The 26,396-nt window shown below is 52.3% G+C and overlaps 2 protein-coding genes across 4 annotated transcripts in view; one reads left to right on the plus strand and one right to left on the minus strand.

Annotated features, from left to right (window-relative positions):
* The window catches only part of LRSAM1 (leucine rich repeat and sterile alpha motif containing 1), a 45,261-nt gene extending 22,564 nt beyond the window's left edge, over positions 1-22,697 (plus strand). For 2 of the 3 annotated variants that reach the window (XM_059925668.1, XM_059925669.1), the window contains 11 exons: positions 1,447-1,517; positions 9,078-9,177; positions 10,557-10,644; positions 11,644-11,718; positions 13,268-13,348; positions 14,907-15,002; positions 16,937-17,035; positions 18,049-18,180; positions 19,290-19,371; positions 20,908-21,041; positions 21,973-22,697. In XM_059925668.1, the coding sequence (XP_059781651.1) occupies positions 1,447-1,517; positions 9,078-9,177; positions 10,557-10,644; positions 11,644-11,718; positions 13,268-13,348; positions 14,907-15,002; positions 16,937-17,035; positions 18,049-18,180; positions 19,290-19,371; positions 20,908-21,041; positions 21,973-22,098 (1,084 nt within the window). In that variant the 3' untranslated portion in view covers positions 22,099-22,697. The remainder of the gene's footprint in view (positions 1-1,446; positions 1,518-9,077; positions 9,178-10,556; positions 10,645-11,643; positions 11,719-13,267; positions 13,349-14,906; positions 15,003-16,936; positions 17,036-18,048; positions 18,181-19,289; positions 19,372-20,907; positions 21,042-21,972) is intronic. The other variant, XM_059925670.1, reaches the window with a different exon arrangement.
* A 1,565-nt stretch (positions 22,698-24,262) lies between these two features.
* NIBAN2 (niban apoptosis regulator 2) overlaps positions 24,263-26,396 on the minus strand; it is a 50,626-nt gene continuing 48,492 nt past the window's right edge. The window contains exon 14 of the mRNA XM_059925667.1: positions 24,263-26,393. Within this exon, the coding sequence (XP_059781650.1) occupies positions 25,801-26,393 (593 nt within the window). The 3' untranslated portion in view covers positions 24,263-25,800. The remainder of the gene's footprint in view (positions 26,394-26,396) is intronic.

Genomic DNA, 26,396 nt, shown 5'->3' on the forward strand with positions numbered 1-26,396 from the left:
TCGAAAAGTGGTGTCTACAGTATATCATTTCTTAAAGATACTCTGCCTGTATCTGTGCTCAGAAAGCAAAAGGACATTGAACATTTTTGAGAGGCAGGAATTGGAGGTGGTGATCTTGTTTTTTCCCCTTTGTGTTATCTGCGCGTTTCAAATCAACTGCACTGAGGTGCCCACCTTAGTGATTAGAAAAGGAGGGACGGCCCCTACCCCCCATTCCCTGGGTGTTAATGTGAATCCCTCCTGGTTCTCAGGCACCCTAGACTATCAGCGTGGACCTGGCTGCTGTGCTTTGGGGAGCCTCCCCTCCCCGTGGGCCCAGCCTTCCTGGCTCCTGGCTACCTGTGCAGGCCTCCTGCAGGGGGCTCCCATGGGGTTGCAGTGTAACCCCACCACCCCGTCCACTTCGGCCGGGGGCGGTGGCAACCAGGGCGGTCTAGGCCGAGCTGAGCTGTGGCCGGTGGCATCGCTTATTCAGCACGCTGACTGAGTGCCCTCTCTGGGCTGGGCCTGGGCTTATGCCTAGGGTCCAGGGATGCACCAGATACGGCCTTCCCCTGAGCAGCCTGTGGGCCTGGGCAGGAGGCAGGGGTGCTCAGACCACACATGCTGCTTCTGATGAAGTCGGACCCTGCAAGAAACATATTAAAGGATGTTGTCTCCCTCCCAGCCACTGTACCAGTTTGGTGTGGGGGGCAAAAAGTGTACACACAAGCAACATGCACATACATACATGCCATTACTTTTTAAATTTTCACTTATTATATCACAGATGTATTTCCATGCCAAAAGCCTCATTATTTGTAATAGCTGTAGCGAATTCCACTATATCATTATATCATAATTTACGTAAATAGCCCTCTGAACATTTAAGTGGTTTCTGGCGTTTCATAATTACAGACAATATTACTGTAAAACATCTTCTAGATTATACTCTTACGCACTTATGTGAATGTTTTTAAAGGCAATATTCGAAGAACACTTTGATAGTATTGCCAGACTGCCTTCCAAAAACATTTGGCCAGTTCACACTCCTCTCAACAGTATATGAAGTACCCACTTTTCCACCTTCACTGCCATCACCAGTGGTTATCAGTTTTCTTAATCTCAGCCAACCCGACAGGTGAAAGGATTTTACTTCTTTCATTATCAATGGTGTTAAGAATCTTTCCATATGTTCTTTGGTCACTTTTATTTAAGCATCAGTGAATTGGCTGTCTGTATCCTTGGCCCATTTTTCTAAGGGAATGTTTATCTTTTTATGCAAGAAACTCTTAAAGTTAACAGGGCCCCAGTAGAGAGGCATGATGCCGTGGGCATTCAGAGAGCATGCCTAAGTTCTCACATCTGGGAGCACTTCTTGAAGGAGGGTGGTGTTCATCTGATGGGATTCCCTGTTGGAAATGTTACTGATACATTTGCTGAATAAGTGGATCGATTTTTTTCTAGAATAAGAATGGAACAGTTGATGTCCATAACCCAGGAGGAGACAGAGAACCTACGGCGCCGTGAGATCGCCTGTGAGTCTCGGGGTGGGGCAGGGCGGGGCGGGGTCCTGGGAGCAGAGCGTGGCCAACTGAGGGGCAGGAGTGGACAGCCATCCCTCTTTTCGTCACGTACAGAGGGCGCTGAGTGTTACCCCTCAAGAGGGGCGGTCAAGTCCCGTCATGGAGCATGGGCTCTGAAGGTCAGGTCAGGCTGAACTTGGATTCAGAATCCCAGCTCAGGCACAAGCCGTATGACCTAAGGGGCATTACTGGTCCCTCTCAGTTTTCATGTCTATAAAATGGGGAGAAAGGTAATTATCTGCCTCGTAGGGTCATTATGAGGGTCAGATAAGATCATGCTGGCACAAAGTGAGCTGTTCACAAAGCGTGGCTGTTAGGGCTACTCTCCTCAAGGGCTGCGGTGGCCTCTCTTGAGCCCCTGGGAACTCGCCTTCCTGTCGCTCCCTGAGTGGTCCTGGTGCACCACACTGTCCACACAAACAAGAGGGAGGTCTCCCCATCTGATCCTGAGAACATCAAGCCATGTGGCAGGGAAGGCAAGGAGGCAGTTCCTCGTTGTTATTTAAAATAAGGAATGATTCTTTTTGGATCACCCCATTCTTCAGAGCCTGAGTAATAGAATGGGATATTGTGTGCACCTTTAGCCGAGGTTCACTGTGTACCAGGCAGTAGGCCAGCACTTTCCATACACCATTTCATCCTACTACCTCCCGATGAGGTATCATACCATTAATTTCCCTATTTTATTTTATTTTATTTTTTTTTTTTTAACATCTTTACTGGAGTATAATTGCTTTCCAATGGTGTTAGTTTCTGCTTTATAACAAAGTGCATCAGCTATACATTATACATATATCCCCATATCCCCGCTCTCTTGCGTCTCCCTCCCACCCTCCCTATCCCACCCCTCTAGGTGGACACAAAGCACCGAGCTGATCTCCCTGTGCTATGCGGCTGCTTCCCACTAGCTATCTGTTTTACATTTGGTAGTGTATATATGTCCATGCCACTCTCTCACTTCATCCCAGCTTACCCTTCCCCCTCCCCGTGTCCTCAAGTCCATTCTCTACATCTGTGTCTTTATTCCTGTCCTGCCCCTAGGTTCTTCAGAACCTTTTTTTTTTTTTTTTTAGATTCCATATATATGTGTTAGCATATGGTATTTATTTTTCTCTTTATGACTTACTTCACTCTGTATGACAGTCTCTAGGTCCATCCCCCTCACTACAAATAACTCAATTTCGTTTCTTTTTATGGCTGAGTAATATTCCATTGTGTATATGCGCCACATCTTCTTTATCCATCCATCTTCAGAACTAAAAACTAAGTTGTATGGCCCAAGGGCATACAACTTAATTTCTACCAAAACACACTTTTTCAAAAGGGCTATGGGAATATCAATGGACAAAAAGCAGTAGAACAAGTAGTATGATTAGACAGAAAAGTCTCCATTGATAATACAAGATAAACTTACCAGTTTTAAAAGTTTCTGCATTCATTTTAAAGGATTAGTGCAGGGGTGGAAAAAAATCAGGAGGATTTAATCATACTTTGAAAGAAAGCTCCCACGTGAGCTAAAACAAAGCTACAGTCCAAGTTATAGGAATCTAGGTTACATGGCAAATTGTTAAAAAGTAGCTTCCACGTCCTGGCTATTGTAAATAGAGCTGCAGTGAACATTGTGGTACATGACTCTTTTTGAATTATGGTTTTCTCAGGGTGTATGCCCAGTAGTCAGATTGCTGGGTCGTGTGGTAGTTCTATTATTAGTTTTTTAAGGAACCTCCATACTGTTCTCCATAGTGGCTGTATCAATTTACATTCCCACCAACAGTGCAAGCGGGTTCCCTTTTCTCCACACCCTCTCCAGCATTTATTGTTTGCAGATTTTTTGGTGATGGCCATTCTGACTGGTGTGAGGTCATACCTCATTGTAGTTTTGATTTGCATTTCTCTAATGATTAGTGATGTTGAGCATCCTTTCATGTGTTTGTTGGCAATCTGTATATCTTCTTGGGAGAAATGTCTATTTAGGTCTTCTGCCCATTTTTGGATTGGGTTGTTTGGTTTTTTGATATTGAGCTGCATGAGCTGCTTGTAAATTTTGGAGATTAATCCTTTGTCAGTTGCTTCATTTGCAAATATTTTCTCCCATTCTGAGGGTTGTCTTTCCAGCTGGTTTATGGTTTCCTTTGCTGTGCAAAAGCTTTTAAGTTTCATTAGGTCCCATTTGTTTATTTTTGTTCTTATTTCCATTTCTCTAAGAGGTGGGTCAAAAAGGATCTTGCTGTGATTTATGTCATAGAGTGTTCTGCCTATGTTTTCCTCTAAGAGTTTTATAGTGTCTGGCCTTATATTTAGGTCTTTAATCCATTTTGAGTTTATTTTTGTGTATGGTGTTAGGGAGTGTTCTAATTTCATTCTTTTACATGTAGCTGTCCAGTTTTCCCAGCACCACTTATTGAAGAGGCTGTCTTTTCTCCATTGTATAGTCTTGCCTCCTTTATCAAAGATAAGGTGACCATATGTGCGTTGGTTTATCTCTGGGCTTTCTATCCTGTTCCGTTGATCTATATTTCTGTTTTTGTGCCAGGACCATACTGTCTTGATGACTGTAGCTTTGTAGTATAGTCTGAAGTCCAGGAGCCTGATTCCTCCAGCTCCGTTTTTCTTTGGCTATTCGGGGTCTTTTGTGTTTCCATACAAATTGTGAAATTTTTTGTTCTAGTTCTGTGCTATTGGTAGTTTGATAGGGATTGCATTGAATCTGTAGATTGCTTTGGGTAGTAGAGTCCTTTTCACAATGTTGATTCTTCCACTCCAAGAACATGGTATATCTCTCCATCTGTTTGTATCATCTTTAATTTCTTTCATCAGTGTCTTATAGTTTCTGCATACAGGTCTTTTGTCTCCTTAGGTAGGTTTATTCCTAGGTATTTTATTCTTTTTGTTGCAGTGGTAAATGGGAGTGTTTCCTTAATTTCTCTTTCTGATTTTTCGTTGTTGGTGTATAGGAATGCAAGAGATTTCTGGGCATTAATTTTGTATCCTGCAACCTCACCAAACTCATTGATTAGCTCTAGTAGTTTTCCTGTAGCATCTTTAGGATTCTCTATGTATAGTATCATGTCATCTGCAAACAGTGACAGCTTTACTTCTTTTCCAATTTGGATTCCTTTTATTTTTCTTCTCTGACTGCTGTGGCTAAAACTTCCAAAACTATGTTGAATAATAGTGGTGAGAGTGGACAACCTTGTCTTGTTCCTGATCTTAGAGGAAATGGTTTCAATTTTTCACCATTGAGAATGATGTTGGCTGTGGGTTTGTCATATATGACCTTTATTATGTTGAGGTAAGTTCCCTCTATGCCTACTTTCTGGAGGGTTTTTATCATAAATGGGTGTTGAATTTTGTTGAAAGCTTTTTCTGCATCTATTGAGATGATCGTATGGTTTTTCTCCTTCAGTTTGTTAATATGGTTTATCACATTGATTGATTTGCATATACTGAAGAATCCTTGCATTCCTAGGATAAACCCCACTTGATCATGGTGTATGATCCTTTTAATATGCTGTTGGATTCTGTTTGCTAGTATTTTGTTGAGGATTTTTGCGTCTATGTTCATCAGTGATATTGGCCTGTAGTTTTCTTTCCTTGTGACATCTGTCTTGTTTTGGTATCAGGGTGATGGTGGCCTCATAGAATGAGTTTGGGAGTGTTCCTCCCTCTGCTATATCTTGGAAGAGTTTGAGAAGGGTAGGTGTTAGCTCTTCTCTAAATGTTAGATAGAATTCGCCTGTGAAACCATCTGGTCCTGGGCTTTTGTTTGTTGGAAGATTTTTAATCACAGTCTCAATTTCAGTGCTTGTGATTGGTCTGTTTGTATTATCTGTTTCTTCCTGGTTCAGTCTCAGAAGATTGTGCTTTTCTAAGAATTTGTCCATTTGTTCCAGGTTGTCCATTTTATTGGCATATAGTTGCTTGTAGTAATCTCTCATGATCCTTTGTATTTCTTCAGTGTCAGTTGTTACTTCTTCTTTTTCATTTCTAATTCTATTGATTTGAGTCTTCTCCATTTTTTTCTTGAGGAGTCTGGCTAATGGTTTACCAATTTTGTTTATCTTCTCAAAGAACCAGCTTTTAGTTTTATTGATCTTTGCTATCGTCTCCTTCATTTCTTTTTCATTTATTTCTGATCTGATCTTTATGATTTCTTTCCTCCTGCTAACTTGGGGTTTTTTTGTTCTTCTTTCTCTAATTGCTTTAGGTGTAAGGTTAGGTTGTTTATTTGAGATGTTTCTTGTTTCTTGAAGGTAGGCTTGTATTGCTATAAACTTCCCTCTTAGAACTGCTTTTGCTGCTTCCCATGGGTTTTGGGTCATTGTGTTTTCATTGTCATTTGTCTCTAGGTAATTTTTGATTTCCTCTTTGATTTCTTCAGTGATCTCTTGGTTATTAAGTAGTGTATTGTTTAGCCTCCATGTGCTTGTACTTTTTACAGATTCTTAAATGCTGCTTTTAATACTTTTTCTTTGTATTTAATTTTTGATAGTTTGATTAATATGTGTCTTGGCGTGTTTCTCCTTGGATTTATCCTGTATGGGACTCTGTGCGCTTCCTGGACTTGATTGACTATTTCCCTCCCCATATTAGGGAAGTTTTCAACTATAATCTCTTCAAATATTTTCTCAGTCCCTTTCTTTTTCTCTTCTTCTTCTGGGACCCCTATAATTCGAATGTTGGTGCGTTTAATGTTGTCCCAGAGTTCTCTAAGATTGTCCTCAATTCTTTTCATTCTTTTTCTTTCTTCTGCTCTGCAGTAGTTATTTCCACTATTTTATCTTCCAGGTCACTTATCTGTTCTTCTGCCTCAGTTATTCTGCTATTGATCCCTTCTAGAGAATTTTTAATTTCATTTATTGTGTTGTTCATCATTGTTTGTTTGCTCTTTAGCTCTTCTAGGTCCTTGTTAAACGTTTCTTGTATTTTCTCCATTTTGTTTCCAAGATTTTGGATCATCTTTACTATCATTACTCTGAATTCTTTTTCAGGTAGACTGCCTATTTCCTCTTCATTTGTTTGGTCTGGTGGGTTTTTACCTTGCTCCTTCATCTACTGTGTGCTTCTTTGTCTTCTCATTTTGCTAAAGTTACTGTGTTTGGGGTCTCCTTTTCTCAGGCTGCAGGTTCATAGTTCCCGTTGTTTTTGGTGTCTGCCCCCAGTGGCTAAGATTGGTTCAGTGGGTTGTGTAGGCTTCCTGGTGGAGGGGACTAGTGCCTGTGTTCTGGTGGATGAGGCTGGATCTTGTCTTTCTGGTGGGCAGGACTGCATCCGGTTGTGTGATTTGGGGTGTCTGTGACCTTATTATGATTTTAGGCAGCCTCTCTGCTAATGGGTGGGGTTGTGTTTCTGTCTTGCTAGTTGTTTGGCATAGGGTGTCCAGCACTGTAGCTTGCTGTTGTTGAGTGGAGCTGGGTCTTAGCGTTGAGATGGAGATCTCTGGGAGAGCTTTCGCCATTTGGTATTACATGGAGCTGGGAGGTCTCTGGTGGACCAATATCCTGAACTCGGCTCTCCCACCTCAGAGCCACAGGCCTGACACCCTATACACCACCAAGACCCTGTCAGCCACACGGCCAGGTACGTGGGGAGTTTCTTGCCTTTTGGGAAGTCTGAGGTCTTCTGCCAGCGTTCAGTAGGTGTTCTGTAGGATTTGTTCCACGTGTAGATGTATGTCTGATGTATATGTGGGGAGGAAGGTGATCTCCACATCTTACTCCTCCGCCATCTTGAAGGTCTCCAATGTCCCTATTTTAAAGTTCACCATCATCCACCATTTATAAAGAGAAAGATTGTGTTTGCATTTCTGGAAGGATGTTTATCAAATTAACAGATTGGAAATAGGCTCAGTGTTAAGGAACTTTTTTTTCCCACCTTTTCAAACTTCCCTATTACTTAGCTATTTTAGAAACTGAGCATGTATTATTTTTTTCTTTTTTTTAAATTTTTTTTAAAATTAATTAATTAATTTATTTATTATTTTTGGCTGTGTTGGGTCTTCGTTTCTGTGCAAGGGCTTTCTCTAGTTGCGGCGAGTGGGGGCCACTCTTCATCGCGGTGTGCGGGCCTCTCACTGTGGCGGCCTCTCTTGTTGCGGAGCACAGGCTCCAGACGCGCAGGCTCAGTAGTTGTGGCTCACGGGTCCAGTTGCTCCACGGCATGTGGGATCTTCCCAGACCAGGACTCGAACCCGTGTCCCCTGCATTGGCAGGCAGATTCTCAACCACTGCGCCACCAGAGAAGCCCTAACATGTATTATTTTTATAACTGAAAAATTTCAATAAAAATAATGAAAAGGCAAGAAAAGGTAATAACCCAGAGTTGTTGAGGGCATGTGGTATCGGGCTGTCCTGTGTGCTGCCACAGGGAGTATGAATCAGCAGGCTCTTTCTGGAGGGCAGAAAGGGTAACTGGCATACATCATTCATGACCTTAAAACTGTGTACTTCTAAGAATTATTCTAGGAAATAATCAAATAGATGTGCACAAAGATATCTGAGGAAGGATATTTATAGCAGTATCATTTAATAATCGCAGAAAGACTCCAAATGCTCTGAAACAGAGGATTATCTTAAACTTTGGTAATCCAGGCACTGTAGTATTCTGTAGCTATTAACATCACGTCAGCATGTTGACATAGGGATGCATTCATAAAAGGTGAGAAAGTGGTATATTTAGTGTGATAACATTTTAATTTTCTTTTATTATGGTGAAATATACAAAGCATAAAATTTACCATTTTAACCACTTGTAAGTGTACAGTTCTGTGGCATTAAGTACATTCACATTGTTGTGCAACCATCACCACCATCCACCTCTAGAACTTTTTCATCATCCCAAAGTGAAACTCTATACCTGCTAAACAGGAACTCCCCAATTCCCCCTCCCCCGGACCCTGTAGAACCACCATTCTACTTTCTGTCTCTATGAATTTGACTGCTCTAGGTACTTCGTATAAGTGGAATCATACAGTATTTGTCCTTTTGTGACTGGCTTCTTTCACATAGCGTAATGTCTTCAGGGTTCATCCACGTTGTAGCTTATGTCAGAATTTCCTTCCTTTTTAAGACTGATTAATATTCCGTTGCATGGATAGACCACATTCTGTTTACCCATTTGTCCATCAATAGGCACTTGGGTTGTTTCCACCTTTTTTGCCTATTGTGGATAATGTTGCTATGAACATGGGTATACAAATATCTGTTCAAGTCCCTGCTTTTAATTCTTTCATTTAAATTTTTAAAAATCCATCAATATGCATTAAAAATTAACCAGAAGAATATATATCAAAATGTAATAATATTTCTGGGTGACGAGACTATAGAAGATTATGTGTATGTTGTTCAGTGTTTTACAACTAATCAGACTTTCAAGCTGAAGTTACTTCTATAGTTTAAAAAAAGAGATTTTTTTCTAAGGGTGACTGTCAGGTGGATGCCCAGGTAATGCCCATGAGGCCCCCCAGGAGTGGCCGCTCAGCCCTGTCCCCACCCCACCCCCATGTTTCCTCAGCGGCCATGCAGCAGATGCTGACTGAGAGCTGTAAGACCCAGCTCATCCAGATGGCCTCCGAGGCTCAGAGGCAGAACTTGGTCCAGCAGGCCTGTTCCAGGTAAGGGAAGGAAGAGGCTTCCCGCGTGAGGGACTTTGGGGAGCTGGCTCAGGGCCCAGGGCCGTAGGGTGAGAGCTGGCACTGGAATCTCCTGCCTTGGGCCACCCCACCTTTGGCCATGTTGTCAGGAGCAAGTTACCTCTGGTCTAAGTGACTTTTCTAGTTGGACCCTAAGGAAACACAACTAGCCGATGACAGAGCTAGGGTTTGACCCAGGCAGTGTGCTCTTGACCATGGTGTAGTTATAAATCTCCGGGGGTCATGGGTGGTGTGCACTGAAGGGGGCACGGTGATGGGGTTGCCTTCATGCTGACAGCCATTTTGGGTCTAGCCTTCCAAGTTCACCCCAGCGCCGTGGCTTTGTTGAAGGAGCTGCAGTGCCTGGCAGAGCCAGTTGGGAAAAGCTCCTTCGATGCTTAGCAGCCCCAGACAGGGACAGGCCAACAGCCCTGGCTGCCCTTGTGTTTCTCCTCCCACCTGGGTGGCTCCAGTGCAGGTGCCACCTCCTCCCCGCCCCCCACCGGGCACCTGGAGCACGCCAGCCTCCCCGTGTCCCTGCAGATGCAGGGGGTCTCCCTCCTTCCTGGTGGTGTGACCTTGTTTTTAGGAGTGTGGGCACTAGGGCCAGACAGACATGGATTCACATCCCACTTCTATAACTAACTGTGAAGTCTTAGGCAAGTTATTTTCCCTCCCTGAGCCTCAATTTTCTTATCAGAAAAAAGGGGATAAATCACAGTACCTACTCCTAGAGTTGTTGGAGGATTTAATGGGCATTAATGATCATACTGTCTGCCACATAAGGGTCCAATAAATAACAGCTACTATTATGAAACAGACAAACTTAAACCCAAGATTGTACCAAAGTATGGACATATTAGGTTTGCAGAGTTTGGATTTTTGTGCCAAAGTCACTAGACTTGTTCTAGGGGGATGAGAGCAGGTCCACCGCCAGGGTGAGAGACACTGGGGTGGAGGGTGAGACGTTAGTGCCCGGGAAGGACAGCTTTCTCTCAGCCTGAGTGGCTCACCTGGGAGGTCATGAGCTCCCTGTTGGTGGAGGTGGGTGGGCAAAGGCCAGGCAGCCACTTCAGGGGGGGCATCGTAGGAAGGATTCCAGTGGAGGGGTGGATGACGGGGCCCGGGAGATCATCTCCCCAGCTCTGGAGACACAGAGACTCCGTCACCCTCCATCCAGGGCCATGGGATTCAGACAAAGCTCCATGTCCGCCCCCCACCCCAAGCCCAGGATGTGGCCCCCAGCAGGTGCTCCATGAGTATTGTTGAATGAATAAATGGTTTATCTCCATCTCCTCCAAGGTGCCTGGCACATAGTAGGTGCTCAGGAAATGTTCATGAATTTGCTGTGTTTCTGGCAGCATGGCTGAAATGGATGAGCGGTTCCAGCAGATTCTGTCCTGGCAACAGATGGATCAGAACAAAGCCATTAGCCAGATCCTGCAGGAGGTGAGCCCTGGGGGCAGGGGCTCAGGACGGGGGCAGGAGGGGCGCGGGGAGCCCGGAGCAGAGCGGCAGAACTCCACGTGGAGGCGCCGTCCTGGACTCCTGGACAGTGTGCAAGAACCAAGATGCTTAGAGGGCTGAGAAACGCACAGACAATCAGGATGAGGGGCAGGGAGAGGCCTCTCTGGGCGGTGGGTTCCGCTCACTGAAGTCTAGAGAAGCGCCCTCCCCAGGCAGCCGCTCCCCGTGCTCCGTGGGGCTCCATCATGAGGACATAACGGGCGGAAGGCGGTGGTACCCACCCCGTGGAGTGCGCCCCCAGACTCCTCACTTCCAACCCCGCCGCACCTCCATCTGCTCTCCCGCCAGCTTAACGGGTGCATAGCAGGTGCTGCTGAGCGGACGGGACCAGGAAGGACCCCTGTGATTTCCTCCCTCCTGTGTCCAAATTGTTCAGTCCCAGCTTTCCCTACAGGCCCTATTGGAGTCTCATTCCCCGACCCTCATATCACCTCCCTCCTTTCTTCCTCTGTGATGTTGTCCTGCCACTCCCTGACCCATCATTTCCTCTTTCCTTTCTCCCCAACTCCTATCTCTCTCTCCTTCCAAAACGCTTTGACTTAGTATTTGTGAGATTGTCTGAGGAAAGTGCTCTGTTTCTTAGAGGGGATGTCAGGCCTCGTGGTTAAGGTGAGGCTGAGAGCTGGACAGACTTGCATGCTAGTGCCAGCCGGTTCACTTCTCCGAACCTCACTTTCCTCATCTGTGAAATGGGGCAGTGAAGGTACCCTCATCATCGCTTCTTCCATGTGCAGCACAGGAAGAGCCATGAGCACGGTGTCCAGCATGTAGTAAGCGCTTAATAAGTATTATTTTAAAAAATTAAACAAGCTGAAAAGTTGTCGTCTCTCTAAGAAACAGAAAAGGCATACGTTAAGGTGTCTTTGACGCAGATTTTGTTTTCCCTGCGAGCCCCCTGAGTGGCCGTGCTCTCTGTTGCAGAGTGCCATGCAGAAGGCGGCCTTTGAGGCTCTCCAGGTGAAGAAGGACCTGATGCATCGGCAGATCCGGAAGCAGGTGAGCGCAGGCTGCGGTCCCCCCCCCCCCAGACCCGCCCTGTGGGCTTTCAGAGACGTGAGGAGGGAGCTCCACGCCAGCCCGACAAGAGGTCTCCCCGGCACCTCCCTCCCCTCACTGAGCCTCATGGAACCTACTCAGGGTGTCAGGAGGTGCCTGGGGCAGCACTGTGCATGCCAGCAGGTGGGACCTGTGCCTGCTGCTTCTCATGATGCCCAGGGCTGAGGGACAGGAGGCCTTGACTGCTTGGCAGCCGCAGGCAGGACTCCTCAGCCGGCTCAGACCCCAGTGTCCCCATCGGCCCAGATTGAGGAGCTGGGACAGGCTGACCCCCACCTGAGCGAGCAGGCAGGGCCTGGTGTCGGCTGAGGAGTGACCTGGGCCTGGAGGAGGGGGTGTGCTCTTGTCCGGGCTCTGCTGCTGACCTGCGGGCAGCCTTGGGCGAACCCCACGCTGGGCCTCTTGGCCACCCCCGTCCAGCAGGGCTGTGTCTGGCTCACTGGGCTCCCTGAGCGCGTGGCCTGGGTGGCGGCAGACAGAGCGAGCTTTCAGGCTACGGGACGCGCATCACCTCGTATTCAGCACACTTTGAATTTCACATTTTGCATGGTTGTTTTTTTCTTTTTCTTCTTTTTTGCCAAAACCAACTTACCTTTTTATTTCCCCCTTTAATTTCAATCCCACATTGCCAGACATGAATCTCATTCCTCTGACCAGGAGTTGGTGGGGTCATAGGAACATAGGGACAAAGGTCATAGGCACAGGGTAGAGAAGTCACTGGCCATGGGGTCTGACCCCGAGGGCTAAAAGCCCCCAGTCACACCCTGAAGGTATGTGATGACTACCAGACATTCTCACTATGGGTGGTTTTGACCCACCAGGCCAGCTCTTCCCCTTCAGAGAAGCAGGGACATCCCAAGGAAAGGGCACACTCACTTACCCGCTGTGTGTCCTTGGGCAAGTTACTTAACCTCTCTGAGCCTCAGTTTCCTTGTCTGTAAAATGGAGGCAATAATACCTCCTAATAGGTATTGATGAAATGATGCAAATAAATTGCACAGCACGGTCCTAGCATGTGGAATCTCAATAAATATCAGCTACTACTATTATTGTTATTATTATTCAGTCCCTTCCGTTGCCCTCTGCACTCCTCAGTGACAGCTGTTTAGAGGAAGCAAGAGAATTGGACTGGTAAGAGGCTCAGTGAGAATTCCGTGTCTGTTCTTCACTCTGGTCCTCACCTTGAAGGAAAGCCCCTTCATTCCACATACCTTGATCAGCACCCATTCTGGGCTGGCCCTGTGCCCGGCTTTTGATCAGCAGTACTGTCCAGGACAAGAGTGTCCACGCAGCAAAGCATTCAGGGCCATGAAGTAACGAATTCTTTTTAAACCCCCGCTGATGAGGTTCCCAAGGTACACAGGTCCCCTTCATTGCAGGGCGCCCCCAGAAAGGATTCTTAGATCCACTTGGCCATCCAAGAGCAGCGGCACAGGATTAAACCGTGGTTAATGTGAATTAAAAAACCCCTGTCTCGTCTTCTGTTTAGATTAAGTTAATAGAAACTGAGTTATTGCAGCTGACACAGCTGGAGTTAAAGAGGAAATCCCTGGACACAGAGGCACTACAGGTATGTAGGGCTCCCTAGCCTGCCCTGTCCCCCACCCCCCACCCCCCAACTAATGCCCCCACCGCCTCTCAGCTGCTCTCCAGCAGACAAGGCAGTGATGCTGGAGGATGCCCTGGCCCCAGAAGGCTCGTGGGAGCCCAGTCTGGGGGCCGAGCCCAGCGCAGGCCAAGGTTAGGGCTGGGATCAGCCCGTTGCTAGGCAGGAGGGTCAGAGGAAGGAGGGTTTCATTGCCAAGGCTCACCCAGGCTGCATCTCCATCTCCGTGTTTTCTTTGTTTTGGAGCTGGGTTGCTACTGAGCTCCCTGTCTCTCTAAGTCATGCTTCTGGGGCGCTGGTTCTCACGGCTGACATCCTCTGGGGAAGGAGCTTTCTTGGTGTCCCAAGGATGTCTGAGGAGAGGGCCCAGCTGTGGCCCTGTGAACTCCAGCCTGGGTGTCCTGCTCACACAGGTGTGGCGGCTGCAGGGACTAGCAGACAGCGTTCTGGACAGCAGATCTGGGACCCGGGTCGTCCCCGCACAGTCTTGCTGTGTGACCTGGGTGGGGAGGCGGGGAGGCGGGGAGGCGGGGAGGCGGGGAGGGGCCGCCCTTTCCCTGCTCTGTACCTTAGTCTCCCCAGCTGTACGCAGAAGGGTTGGATCAGTGATATGTGAGGACGTGTGCCCCGTACCAGGCTTTTGAGCAGAGGCTTCTGTCTGTCACCGTCCCTGTGTCTGTCCTCAGTGGAGCAGTCTTCATTTGTCTCATGGGCTTCTCGATGCAGGAGAAGAACGCTGGGGTCTGGAGTCCCACGGGTCTGTCACCGTATGACCTTAGGCAGGTCGCTTCCCCTCCCTGGGCCTCCATGTCTCCCCTGCATAAAAGGGAAATAGTCTTCCAGGCCCAGCCTGTGTCTGGGGGCCGTCAGAGAGGAGTGGGCTAGCAAATGGAAAGCCCTCAGCCTTGCGGGGGTTGGTGTTGCTCTGAAAGAAGATGCAGCCACCGTGCTTGGTGGGTGCTCATGCATCCTGCCCATTAGCGCCGTGGGGCTCCTGTTTTCGGGGTCTCCATGGGGTTTCCAAGAGGAGGAGAAGAGTGGAACGCGGACACAAATGGGGCTTTCTCGGGTTTGCACATCACTCCGTCTGTGTGGAGCCTTCCCGGCTGGCGTGGGTCACTCACCCACCCTCCCTCCCGCTGTTTGCTTCTGTCCGCGTGCTCCGTAGTCAGTGAGACTGAAGTCGGGTACCTGCTGCTGGTCATTTCCTTTGTTTGATGTTTCTTACCACTGCACTGTCTTCGGTCACTAGATCCCGTGCCTGGCCTTACCCCCTGGGGAAGGGAGGTACAAGCTGGTGAGAAGGTGGGGAGGGGATGCTTGGGCAGAGAGGCCCCTCTGCTCTGTTTCCCCAACTCTGAGCCTGAGATCAGGGACAGAGCCTTGAATGGAGTCGGACCCACTGTGGCCCCCGGCTGCCAGCTGAGAACTGAGTGAGGGGGATCCTGCCGCGGCGCTGCGGGGACTTCTTGGGCCGGGGTACTGCGAGTTTCCCAGCACTAGGCATGGTCTTGTGTTGCAGGAGATGATCTCGGAGCAGCGCTGGGTCCTGAGCTCCCTGCTCCAGCAGCTGCTCAAAGAGAAGACACAGCGAGAGGAGGAGCTCCGGGATATCCTGGTGCGTCTGGCTTCCGCGTCCAGAGTTGCTCATGGGTTTTCTTTCCCTAAATGCTCTTGCCATTCTTAGAAACACTTCCATTAGTCTAGTAATAGTTGTTTGTCAAAGAAAAAATGGAAAGTACAAAGGAAAAGAATCTCACTTCTGAGAGTTGTCTATTGCTAATATTTTGAGGTATGTTTTCCAGACATCGGGATGCATGTTTATGGTGATGCGCATACGTGCCTGTAACACAGAACTGCGCACCCCTTTCCCACCTGCTCTTTCCTGTCTTTCGTGTCCTCTGCGTTCCTTCCATGGCTGCGTTGAGATGGGCCCTCGTTTGGCCTATTGTCAAGCATACTTCCCATTTTTTTTACTTTTAGTAAGCAAGGCTGTCTCGGCAGCTAAGTGTTTAAGAACAGCCATGGGTATTTATTTGCTCAGGACAGATGCCCAGGAGAGTACTTGGTGTGTCCAGGGCAGACCATTTAGTAAGCCTTCTACAGGAGTAGCCCAACTGCCCCCTGGACCCAAATGGGTTTGATTCTGGCACATCATCAGGGTGGCAGAGCCCCATTTAGGGTGGCAGGTCAGGGTCACTTCCTCCAGAGCCCAAGTGCACCTGAGTGGTCAGGACCCAGCCTTTCCTGTGGCGTTGTTACCACCCCAGACGTCCTCTGAGCTCCACCGTGGGCCAGGCCCTGTGCCGGGGATGGAAAGGGGCGAGACCAGTTTCTTCCCGAGCCCCGCACGAGCCCAGATGGCGTGTTTGTGCCAGTCAGAAGCTGCCTGTTCCTCACGCTGCCTCACTGCCATCACCTTCAAATTGCATTAATGTGTGACCCGCGCCCTGAGTGCTGTGCAGGGGCGGCCATGCCGCGGCCGTGTGCTCCCGCCCTCAAGGGGCCTCGGGGACTCACTGTCCACCTCATCAGGACGTGACCATCGGGGTCATGGGCTCCCAAAGAGAGGTGTGCCCACAGCCCAGAGAGGGCCAGGCCAGAAAAGGGGAGCCAGCTCGGCAAGGTACAGGAGGGGCCACTAGGGGGCGCTGGGGAGATGCCTGCAGTGTAATCCTGCCGCCCACATCACATCGACCCCCAGCGCGCGGCTGCAGTCCTGGGTGGGTGGCTGGGTGCTTGAGAGCACAGGCTCCGGGCAAGACAGACCTGGGTCTGAATCCCGGCCACGACACGGGCAGCTCTTTGACCTTGGGCTGGCTGGTAATCACTCTGAACTAATCACTCAGTTTCTTCACCTGTGAAGTAGAAACTATTTCACAGAATTGTGAGAATTAAGTACAAGGGCATCTCCCAGCGCACAGCACGGTCTGACACGAAGTGCCCTGACGTTGCTGCTGCTGCTGTTAGTATCGTGTGTTCACTGCTGTGTCCTCAGCACCTAGAACGGTGCCTGGCCCAGAACAGCACTCAGGAATGTTTGAGTGATGGAATGGAGGAATCGGTTTGAATAGCATGTTTATAATTCTCCGGCTTTGTCAGGTGAAGCCCACTCCGGAAGCTGCAGGTGTCCTTAGAATCTTATTTCTCTCCCTGCCTGGCACCCAGAGGACACGCCAAGCCTTCTTGGGGGAAGAAGACGGCTGCCTAGTGCTTTGCTCTTCCCATAAGCAAATGAGAAGGTGTCCCCCTCCAAGTCATGATGCCCGGGGAAGGGGGGGGACGGGCACCAGCTGTCAGCAGCCCAGGTTCCGGTCCCCCCACCAGGTATGCTGTGTCTGAGATCGTTCTCAGCAGTAAAGTGGGGGTAGTGATGCTTCCTGCCTTTCCGGGCTCAGCAGTTTAAATGGTGAGGCAACAGTGGGTAGGAAAGTTCTTTGTAAAATACCAAGTCATCCACGTGCTCAGAGGAGCAGAGTTCACAGGTGTCACTGTCATTATAGTTTCTATTCGCTGACTTGTAACTAACAGTGTCTGCTTCCTTCTTGGCAGACGGAGTTAGAAGCCAAAAGCGAAACTAAGCAGGAGAATTACTGGCTGATTCAGTATCAGCGGCTCTTGAACCAGAAACCCTTGTCCTTGAAGCTGCAGGTGAGGACTGCTGGTGTCCACCCTGCAGGAGCCTCTGGCCTTAGCGATGCCCGGCTTCCTGACCTGTCCAGTTTAATTCCATTCATATTTCTGGTGACTAAGTGCACCAGGTCCTGTGCTCGACCCGGACAGGGACAGAAAGGAGAGGGAGGAGCATTGGTTCTGGTGACTGAAAGACCGTCACTGCTGGGCGGAGCGGAGACCCGCAGCCCGCTGTGCACTCCCCGGGGCAGGGGCTGCGGATGGGACAGACATGGTCCCCAGCCTCCCCCACCTCCCTCTCCCCCTCTCTCCCCCTCTCTCCCCCTCTCTCCCCCTCTCTCCCCCTCTCTCCCCCTCTCTCCCCCTCTCTCCCCCTCTCTCCCCCTCTCTCCCCCCTCTCCCCATCTCTCCCCCCCTCCCCCCCTCCCTCTCACACACGCACACACACACACCCTTTTTTTTTTTTTTTTTTAATAAAAATGGAGTCTTTCTTGGGACTTCCCTGGTGGTCCAGTGGTTAAGACTCCACGCTTCCACTGCAGCAGGCACAGGTTCGATCCCTGGTCGGGGAACTAAGATCCTGCAAGCTACGTGGCACAACCAGGGAAAAAAAAAAAAAAAAAAACAGGAGTCCTTCTATAAGGCTATTTTGGCAACTTCCTTTTCCCCCTCAACAATAGTGACGGGCTGTTCTCCAGGCCTGTGTGCGTAGATCTCCTCGTTGTTTCCAGACGACTGCACAGCATTTAGGATCTGCATGAGCCCTCATTTGTTTAAACAGTCCCCTCTTGATGGGTACTTAAGTTGCTTACACTGTCATGTTTACAGAGTGGCAGTGAACTAACTTCCTCGTGCATCTATCTCTCTGCCCTTACATATCCATTTTTGTAGGAAAAGTTCCAAGAATACGTTTTACATATTATGTTATATGTATTTGAACTCTTTGTTTGCTGTTGTAAGTAAGTAATGGCTTCTTGGTTTTTTCCCCCGTCCGTGGTGCGCTTGACTCCTCCCTGGGGTCTGTCCTGTAGGAAGAAGGCCTGGAGCGCCAGCTGGTGGCCCTCCTGGTGGAGCTGTCGGCCGAGCACTACCTTCCCATCTTCGCCCACCACCGCATCTCACTGGACATGCTGAGCCGGATGGGCCCTGGGGACCTGGCCAAGGTGGGCAGCAGCTGCCACTCGGGGGAGGTGAGGGTGGTGGGCAGGGCCCTGGCCCGACCCAGCCAAGGGGCCACTTGCTCTTCACGCAGTTCTTGGTGAGGCCTGCATCATCAGCTGTCCCAGGGCCACCTTGCTCCCAGAAGGCCAGAGCATGTGCCCCATCTGCCCCTAGTCATGTGGCTACAAAAGCCAGGGCTGTGGGTGCTGCTGACCCCAGATTGTTGCCCCCCTGCCCCGCCTTGTTCAGATTGGATCTTCACCTGGTAGGGCTGGACAGCCAGGACCTTGGAGCTCATCTGGACCAGCCCCCTCCCCACCCCATGGATTTACAGTTATCACAGCAGCAGCACTGCCCGAGCCTGGTACATGCTGCACTGATTCATTTACCCTTCAAAAAGAGACAAATACCGATGCCGGCAAATACTTGACAGTGCCAGGCACTGTTCTAAGCATGTTTTACATACGAATTCATTGAATCTTCCCAACAACCTGGGCAGGCACGTGCTGACATTGTCATCATTTTTTGGATGGGAGGCTGAGACACGGCAAGGTAGCAGTTTGCCCGAGGTCACACAGCAGAGCCAGGACTCCAGCCCAGGCGGCTGGCCCGGTGCCGGGGTCCATGCTGTTGACCGCTTTGCTGTACTGCCCAGCCCTCGGCTGACGCAGACACCGGGGCTCAGAAGGGCGACACGGCTGTGTGGCCCACGCTCAGGAGCACTGTCTCTGGAGGCTGAGGGACTATGTGATTGTGGCACGGCCACTTCTCAGCAACTCAGCCTCGGTGTGAACCACCTGACCGTGCGAACTGCGACAGAGGGTCCTGACTTCCTGGTCGTCACGGGGGTGACGGGAGGTCATGCGGGTGAAGCTGTCAGCACAGCCCCTGCACGGGCTTCGCACTTGCTAAACTGTAGCTGTTACTAGTGTTGGTTTCCCTCTGGGCCTCGGTGTCTCCCTCTGCTGTACAGATTGGCAGGCCCTCGTAGGCCTCCACGTTTCCAGCTGAGGGTGCTAGAAGCCAGGGAGGAGGTGGTGGCTCTGACCGTACCGCATAGCAGGTCCCTTGCCCAGCCCAGGCCATGACCTGCCCTCCTTGGTCCGTGCAGGTGGGCGTCTCGGAAGCCGGCCTGCAGCACCAGATCCTGCGCAGAGCCCAGGAGCTGCTGGACGCGACCAGGGCCCGGCCAGGTACTGACGCTGAGCCCTCTCCTGAGCAGAGCCCTTACGTGGGGGCTGCGGTTGGGGGCGCCACCTGTTTACAGTTCAGGACGAGTCCTGAGGGCCACTTCTAACCCTGGCCGGTCCTTCAGCTTCCCTCCTAAAGGAACAATTTATAAATGGGAAAAGCAGACTCCAAAAATGGAGAAAAAGAACTTTTCCTACAGCAGTTTGGGGACCCTTCTGGCCTCCCTAAACCCACCCTACACGCGTCGGGAACCACACACTCAGGATCCCTGGAGCAGAGGGAGAAACCAGCCGGACCAGTGCCCACCCCGTGCCCAGCACTGCGCCCCAGGGCAGGCCTGTGGTTTGGACGTAGAAAGGTGTTTGTGATGGTTGTGAAGGAGGTGCCCTGCCCTCATCCGGAGGCCCGGGAGAGGGCAGGTGCTGCGGCTGACCCAGGGGAAGGCGCGGGAGTCGGGTCTCCCGTGTGCTGAGCAGGACGGGTATCAGGCATTTGACGACCACCGTGTCAGGTCACCTTTGCTGCAGCCCCGTGAGGTGGGCACCATTGTTACCTTCATCTGAGGGATGAGGAAACTGAGGCAGAGACAGGCTAACCCTAACCCATAGGGCTTCTTCCTGATTGTGGCCGCCCTGCAGGGAGGGGCTGGGCTGGGAAGGGCAGGAGAGCCTCGGGAGTTCTCCCCACGCTTCTCTTTCTGATCCCAGGACCCAATATGTGTTATATTAAATATAGAAGCGCCCCCTTACAGTGATGGTCTGGGGGGACACCGTGACCCCTAGAGGGTCTACAGTGGTTGTGATAGGCTTTTTAAAAAAAACTTCAGGTTTTTTACAATTATAAAAAATACTACTTGTAATTTAACCCGTAGAATAAATGAAAAACATGAACTGAGGGGATGGGGATCAGGGATGGAGAGAGACTTGGGGATGTCACTGGTGCACGTGGTGTGATAATGAGAGACACCGATTCTCATGTCCTCCTTCGTGGCGGTTGGGGCCCAGGCAAGGGACGCTGGATCCAGGGCAGAGCAGTGGACATGCTGGGGGCTCTGCCGGGGGACAGGGGGAGCAGCCTTGAGAGCTGGTCACTCCTCTCCCTGCTCCTCTGGGTCACCTGCACCTGGGCCCCTGGGTGGAGAATCTGCGAGCAAGCGAGGTCCGGTCCTACCCAGGGCTCCTGCAGGGCAGCTCTACCACCAGATGGCCCTGTGGCCTCGGGCAAGTGGCTTCCCCCTCTGAGCCTCCGATTTCTCATCTCTGACAGTGATGAGCCCTACTTGCAGGGTGGCTGTGAAGGATTCAGGGTGTGTTAGGGGTAGGAGGCCCCAGTTAACCGGCGTCCTAGCTGTCCCATTTTACAGGTGGGGGAATGAGGCTCAGCAAAGAGGAATAAGAGGGTGTGTAGGAAGGCAGGATCCTGGTCAGATCCCGTTCCCCTCCAGCTCACTGTCTACTTGGGGCAGGCAGAGCCAGGGGAGGCCCTAGGGATTGGGGTCAGGTGGGCATGACCCTGCCTCAGCCTCTCTGTCCCCACAGAGCTGCTGAAACCACCCCAGGGCGAGGTCCTCCCCACGGCCCCTGAGGAGCTTCCCGAGGCAGTGAGACCATCAGCCCCCCGCGCGGAGCTGGAGGCCCAGACCTCAGAATGTGTTGTGTGCCTGGAACGGGAGGTAAGTCTGGGGCAACGGGCCCAACCCCCCACCCGCCTGCCCAGCGCCTGCCGTCTGGAGCCTCCTGGGCAAAAAACAGGAAATTAAAATGACCCATGATCCCATGACCCAAACATGAGTAATGCTAACATCATTTTCTGGGCCTTTTTTCTTTTTTTCAAAAGAGAGTTTTTTCTCCCACTTAGGAAGTTTCCCTTCGTGTATGCATTAAGTCATTAAATATCAACAACGCAGTTTTCTCTGAAGAGACTTTTTAAAACCTGTTTTAAAAACTGTAACAAAATTGGTGCCTATTATAAAAATTCAGCAATGTAGTGCATAAAATACCCCCCCTCCCCCCAGAGTGTGATCCTACTTAGAAAAGGTCGCCACGTTAGCAGTTTGATTACCCTGTGGTTTTTGCTGGGCTCGGGGAATGCGGTGATACAGGGGGCCTTGGTGGTTATAAATTTAACCAAACCCCTGCTCTGAGCCCCGGAAGTGGCTTCCTAGCTCTTATTACAAACAGTGCTATACTGAACAGCCTTGAACAGAATTTGGAGCACATCCTTGGTTACTTCCTTAGGATAACTTACTAAAAAGAGGAAATGCTAAAGCAAAGAATAGACACACTTCCATGGCTTTTAATCCATAATGCTGGGGTGGTTTTGAGACCGAGGGTCCGGGCAAAGTGCATAGAAAAACCAAAAATTGGGAACAACGTGCACATCCAACAGCCGGGCTGGTGAGATAGGGTGGGGATGAAAAACGTGCACAGCTGTTACAGAGAGGGCGAGAGAGTGACCAAGAAGGGCGGTGGCACGTGCTCCTGTGCTGATTGGCGCATGACGACCGTGCTGTCAGATCCTTAGCGGCCGGGGGACCTCCCTTGCCCCATCCCCGGGGAGCTAGGCCGGGCTGGGGCCCAGACGCTCCCGCGCTCTCTCCTCAGGCGCAGATGATCTTCCTCAACTGCGGCCACGTCTGCTGCTGCCAGCAGTGCTGCCAGCCCCTGCGTACTTGCCCGCTGTGCCGCCAGGACATCGCCCAGCGCCTCCGCATCTACCACAGCCGCTGAGCGCCGGCCCGGGCCTGACACCTCCAGCCCCACCTCTGCCACCTGCGGGCCCAGGGCTCCAGCTCCCGCTCTGTTCTCCATGGGCTAGTACGGGCCCCTCTGTCCTGGCCCAGGCGGGGACAGGAGTGTTCCTGACCAAGGACAGAGCCAGTGTGAATACTGTGGAGGAGGAGAGAGGACCCCCCGCCGCACGAGGACAGGGTCTGGGGTGTGGGGTGGCAGCGGGCCTCCGTCCGAGCGCAGGCCTGCGTGTCCCAGCTGTCTCTGGCAGTCACGGCCCCTCCAGGAGGAGCCTCATCAGGGGAGCCCGGGCTGGGCTGTCCCACTGGGCAGGGTGGTGGGAGTGCAGGAGGGCCCTGGCTGAGGGGAGAGGTGGGGAGGCCACCGTGGCCTGTCCGCGGACTGACTGGCCAGAATGTGTCCAGGGCGGGCCTGGTGCCGCGAGCGACGTCGGCCCCTCCTCGCCTCCCTCTCTGCTGCTCCCCGCACGCTGGGCCCCTCTGCTCTCCAGATCTGCACCTCACCCCACGCAGCTCAAGGGCAGGCGCTGAGCTTTGCAGACGCGAAGCGGGACCATCAATAAACCCATCTCCAGCCTGCTCCTCCCGAGTCATCACTGGGTCCTGATGGAGCCCGGGGAGGGGGAGGGGGTCGCAGTTCAGTCAGAAGGGAAGGGGGGAGGTGCGGTGTTCCCAAAGGTGAAGTTATCCAAACCTCCCTTGTTGCAGGTGGAGAGACCAGGGCTCTAAGAGAAGGGCTCAGAAAGTCTGCGGAGCTTGTGGTGCCGTGTGGGCTGTGCTGTGTGCTCTGTTATCGTTACCCCAGACCAGGGGGCTGGGTGTCCCGGGCCCTGCGACAGGAACGTGGTGGCACTGGCTCTGGCGCCTAGAAGCATCTTGACCCCTGAACCCATGCAGCCATGCAGGTTGTTCATTGCACAATTGCAGAAGGAGCCATGCCCCTTGTACTCACTGTACAGCTGCACCTTTATTGTGCATTTTCTGGCAGATAGTTTTGAGCCAAGGGCAGCTTTTTCTTTGGGCTAGAGGCAGGCCTGCTCGGGGCGCCTGGGCTCTGCCTCCAGCTAACTCTGACCCTGGCCAACCTTCCATATCCTAGTTCCCCATCTGTTCAGCAAGGGACACGATGGATGGAGCCCTGACATAGGCCGGCGGCCACCAGGGAGCACTGAGTGCTCATCGCAGGCACAGCGTAAGAGACGGCGGGATGCAGGGGACAGGCCCTCACTCTCCCTGCCTTGTTGCGACTGTCAGTCCTGTGGGCTGAAACAGGACGGATGAAGGGCCCATGTCGTGTGAGTCCTGCTTTCCAGGTACCCGGGGGACCTCTGATGGTTCCCCTCCCCACACACCCTCCTGGGCTCTGCTTAGCTAAGAGGGGAGACTGAGGCCTGCAGTGGGCAGGGCCACCTCGCAGACACAGTGTTTGGCGGGTCTCCTTGAACCTTCAATAGGCCCCCCTTTTATAGACGAGAAACCTGAGGCTGAGTTCAGTGACTTGCCAAGGTCAACGGCAAGACTGCAGCTGAGCCCCTGCTTTCTCACCTCAGCCCTCGTTAACAAGCCTTCAGCCACTGGCCACCGTCCCCCAAGGTGATGGGGGCCCCATAGCCTCAGCCCAGGTTCCCCGCCTTCCTGGACCTCAGTTTACACATCGGTGAAATGTGACAGTGGTGCCCGCCACCTGGAGCTGCTGTGAGGCTCCCTAGTCTTGCACGGAACGTGCACGGCCCACAGGAGGTGCTCAGAAATACTAGCTGTGTGAGCAGGAGTCTTGAAAACACTGGCATCACTGTTTGGATCTAGTGTGAGCCTCGGGCCCACCCGCCATGGGCACCCCAGGGCCACGTGGCCATAAAGTAGCTGCCCTCCTGCCCTCACTGTTGTCCGAGACTGCCAGAGGTGCACCCTGCATGGATCTGGCTGAGGAAGCCGTCTAAGCTGCCAGCAGGCTAGTCACCTACCTGCTGTGTCCCTTCTCTCCAAGCCTATTTTCTCCTCTGTCAAATAGGATAATAGAGGAACTCTGGCCACGCACCTGTAAGTACTCGGTCAAGCGACCATCCCAGAAAGTCAAGGTGCACAGATGCTCCTAGTCAGTCTCCAGCCCAGGTCTCCCCCTGCTGGCACCACACATGGGCCACTGGCTTTAAATAAAGCATTTATTGATTAGTAGAAGCTTAAACAGTTTGCATAATATTTTCAATACAAGATCTGAGAAGGCTGATTGGAAAACCACAAAAGAAGGCACCAGAGGAGAGCATCTTCAGACAGAACGTGTTGGTAAAAGAGGTTAGTGAGGCGTTGAGTTTAGGGCTTGGGGGACTGGAGGGGGGGCAGTGGGTGGTCCCTGAGCACCAGCCAGAGCTGCACGTCCTGTGGGTCCCAGGGCCCGGTCCAGGAAGGAGATGGAGGGGATGGAGGATGCAGGGCTGGGATGGGGTTGAGGACCCTGAAGGACTCCGTTTCTGCCCTGCCCACCCTCCCCTCAAAGCAGCAGGGGAGGGGGTCTGGGAAGGCCAGGAGGTCCCAGCCCCTGAAGATGGTCTCGGCTTGACCCTCACCCCAGGAAGGGGGATGGCTGGGCCCCACGTGACTCATGAGGACATTTGAAGAGTCCTGGAGTTTTCAGGGTGGGGTGACTGGAAACTCAGACCAGCAGGGGCCGAGCCCCAGCCTGACCCAAATGCTCAGTGGTGCCCTGGGGTGCCTCGGCCCATCCCCCTGCCCCTCACGAGCCCCGCAGCTCCCTGGGAGGACAGCGCGTACCTTGGAAGTGGCCTGCAGAGTCCACACCCACCCAGCCCTGCCACTGAGCAACGTGCCACCGCCCCCCATCCCCCCAGCCCAGCACAGGGGGGACAGAGGGACTCCGGAGACTGGACCCCAGCAAGTGGAGGGGGAGGCAAAGGCCCAGCTTCCAGCAACCCTCCATCTGCCATGTTGCCCACCTCGCCCACCCTCCCAGCAGTACCTCTGCAGAGGTCACGCCCTCCTTCCCTCTGACACGTCCTCTCCCCAGACCAGCACGTTCCAGGCCTTTCTTGTCCTCTCCTCAGGCCCATGGCCCCATCCCCCTCCGCGAGGCAGCCCTCCCCCAGCCTGAAGACCCCCTCCTTGCACATCCCCTCACCCGGGGCAGGACAGCAAGGCCAGTATCCACTCCAAAACTGGCCTCTGGGGCCCAGCCGGGAGGAGGGAGGAGCGGGGCTGAGACGGGCCTCAGCGCTCCATCTTCCTGGTTCCAGCGAGCCCCTTGGTGAGAGGAGAGAGGATCCATGGGCTCTGTGTCACAGCAGATGCTACTCTTACCGCCCTCTTCCCAAGAATGGCAAGACCCACGAGGGAAACGGGCCACAGAGGCAGGGCAGGGAGGGAGGACTCAGGGACCCAGGGCCACCGAGTGCTCCCAGCCCCCTCCGCTGTGCTCTGTCCCCAGCAGGAGAAGGAAAGCCGAGATCACCCCATAGAAGAGAAAACAGACCAACCAAGTGTGACCGAACCCAATAAAGTGACTCAGGTGGGCCCGTCCCCGCCCAGCCCCAGAGATGCCACACCAGCCCGGCCCCATCCCCACCCGGAAGGCACAGATCCAGTGCTCCCCGCCCAGAGCCAAGCCTTCCAGTGCCTCGAAGGGAGTGGCCCGTGTGCCATGTCCAACAGAAGCTCGGGGGCGACTGGCTTAGAACTCAGTCTGCACCCCTGCACCATCCTCGGTGGTGGTATGGATGGGGGGGCGGCCGCCAGGGCCGGACACCTGCTCCCCGGTCTCCTGGTCACTGGGCTTGGGAGGCTCGAGGTCCGAGGCGTTTCCAGGCGGGAGCTGCCGGAGGGGTGAGGCAGGTGGTGAGGCGGCCTCAGGGGCCGCCCCGGGCTGCGGGCTCTCCTGGGCGGGGGCCCCATTGAGCAGGGGGCCGGCCAGCGGGGGGCTCTCGGCCTGCTGATCCCGGGCCAGCAGCCCATGGAGCTCGGTGATGCTGTCTGCAGACGCAGGTGCTAGCGGCTCTGGGACAGCCTTGAAGGGCAGCCCCGCCTCCTCGTCCTGGACCACGGACACCACCTGCTTGGCACGCCGGCGCTTTTCCGAGAGGATGGCTGCTTCCGGGGTACCAGGGCTGCCGGGGTCCCCACCACTGTCACTGCTGCCGCTGTACTCCTCGCCCCAGTCGATGGGCACGCCCTCGGCCAGCAGGTGCAGGTTGGGGTCGCTGTTGTGCATGACCACGCTGTCCCGGTACAGGTTGTGCTTCCTCTGCACGGCGGCCTCCTTCACGGCTA

Source organism: Balaenoptera ricei, chromosome 6 (genome assembly GCF_028023285.1).
Source record: "Balaenoptera ricei isolate mBalRic1 chromosome 6, mBalRic1.hap2, whole genome shotgun sequence".
Classification (NCBI taxonomy): Eukaryota; Metazoa; Chordata; class Mammalia; order Artiodactyla; family Balaenopteridae; genus Balaenoptera; species Balaenoptera ricei.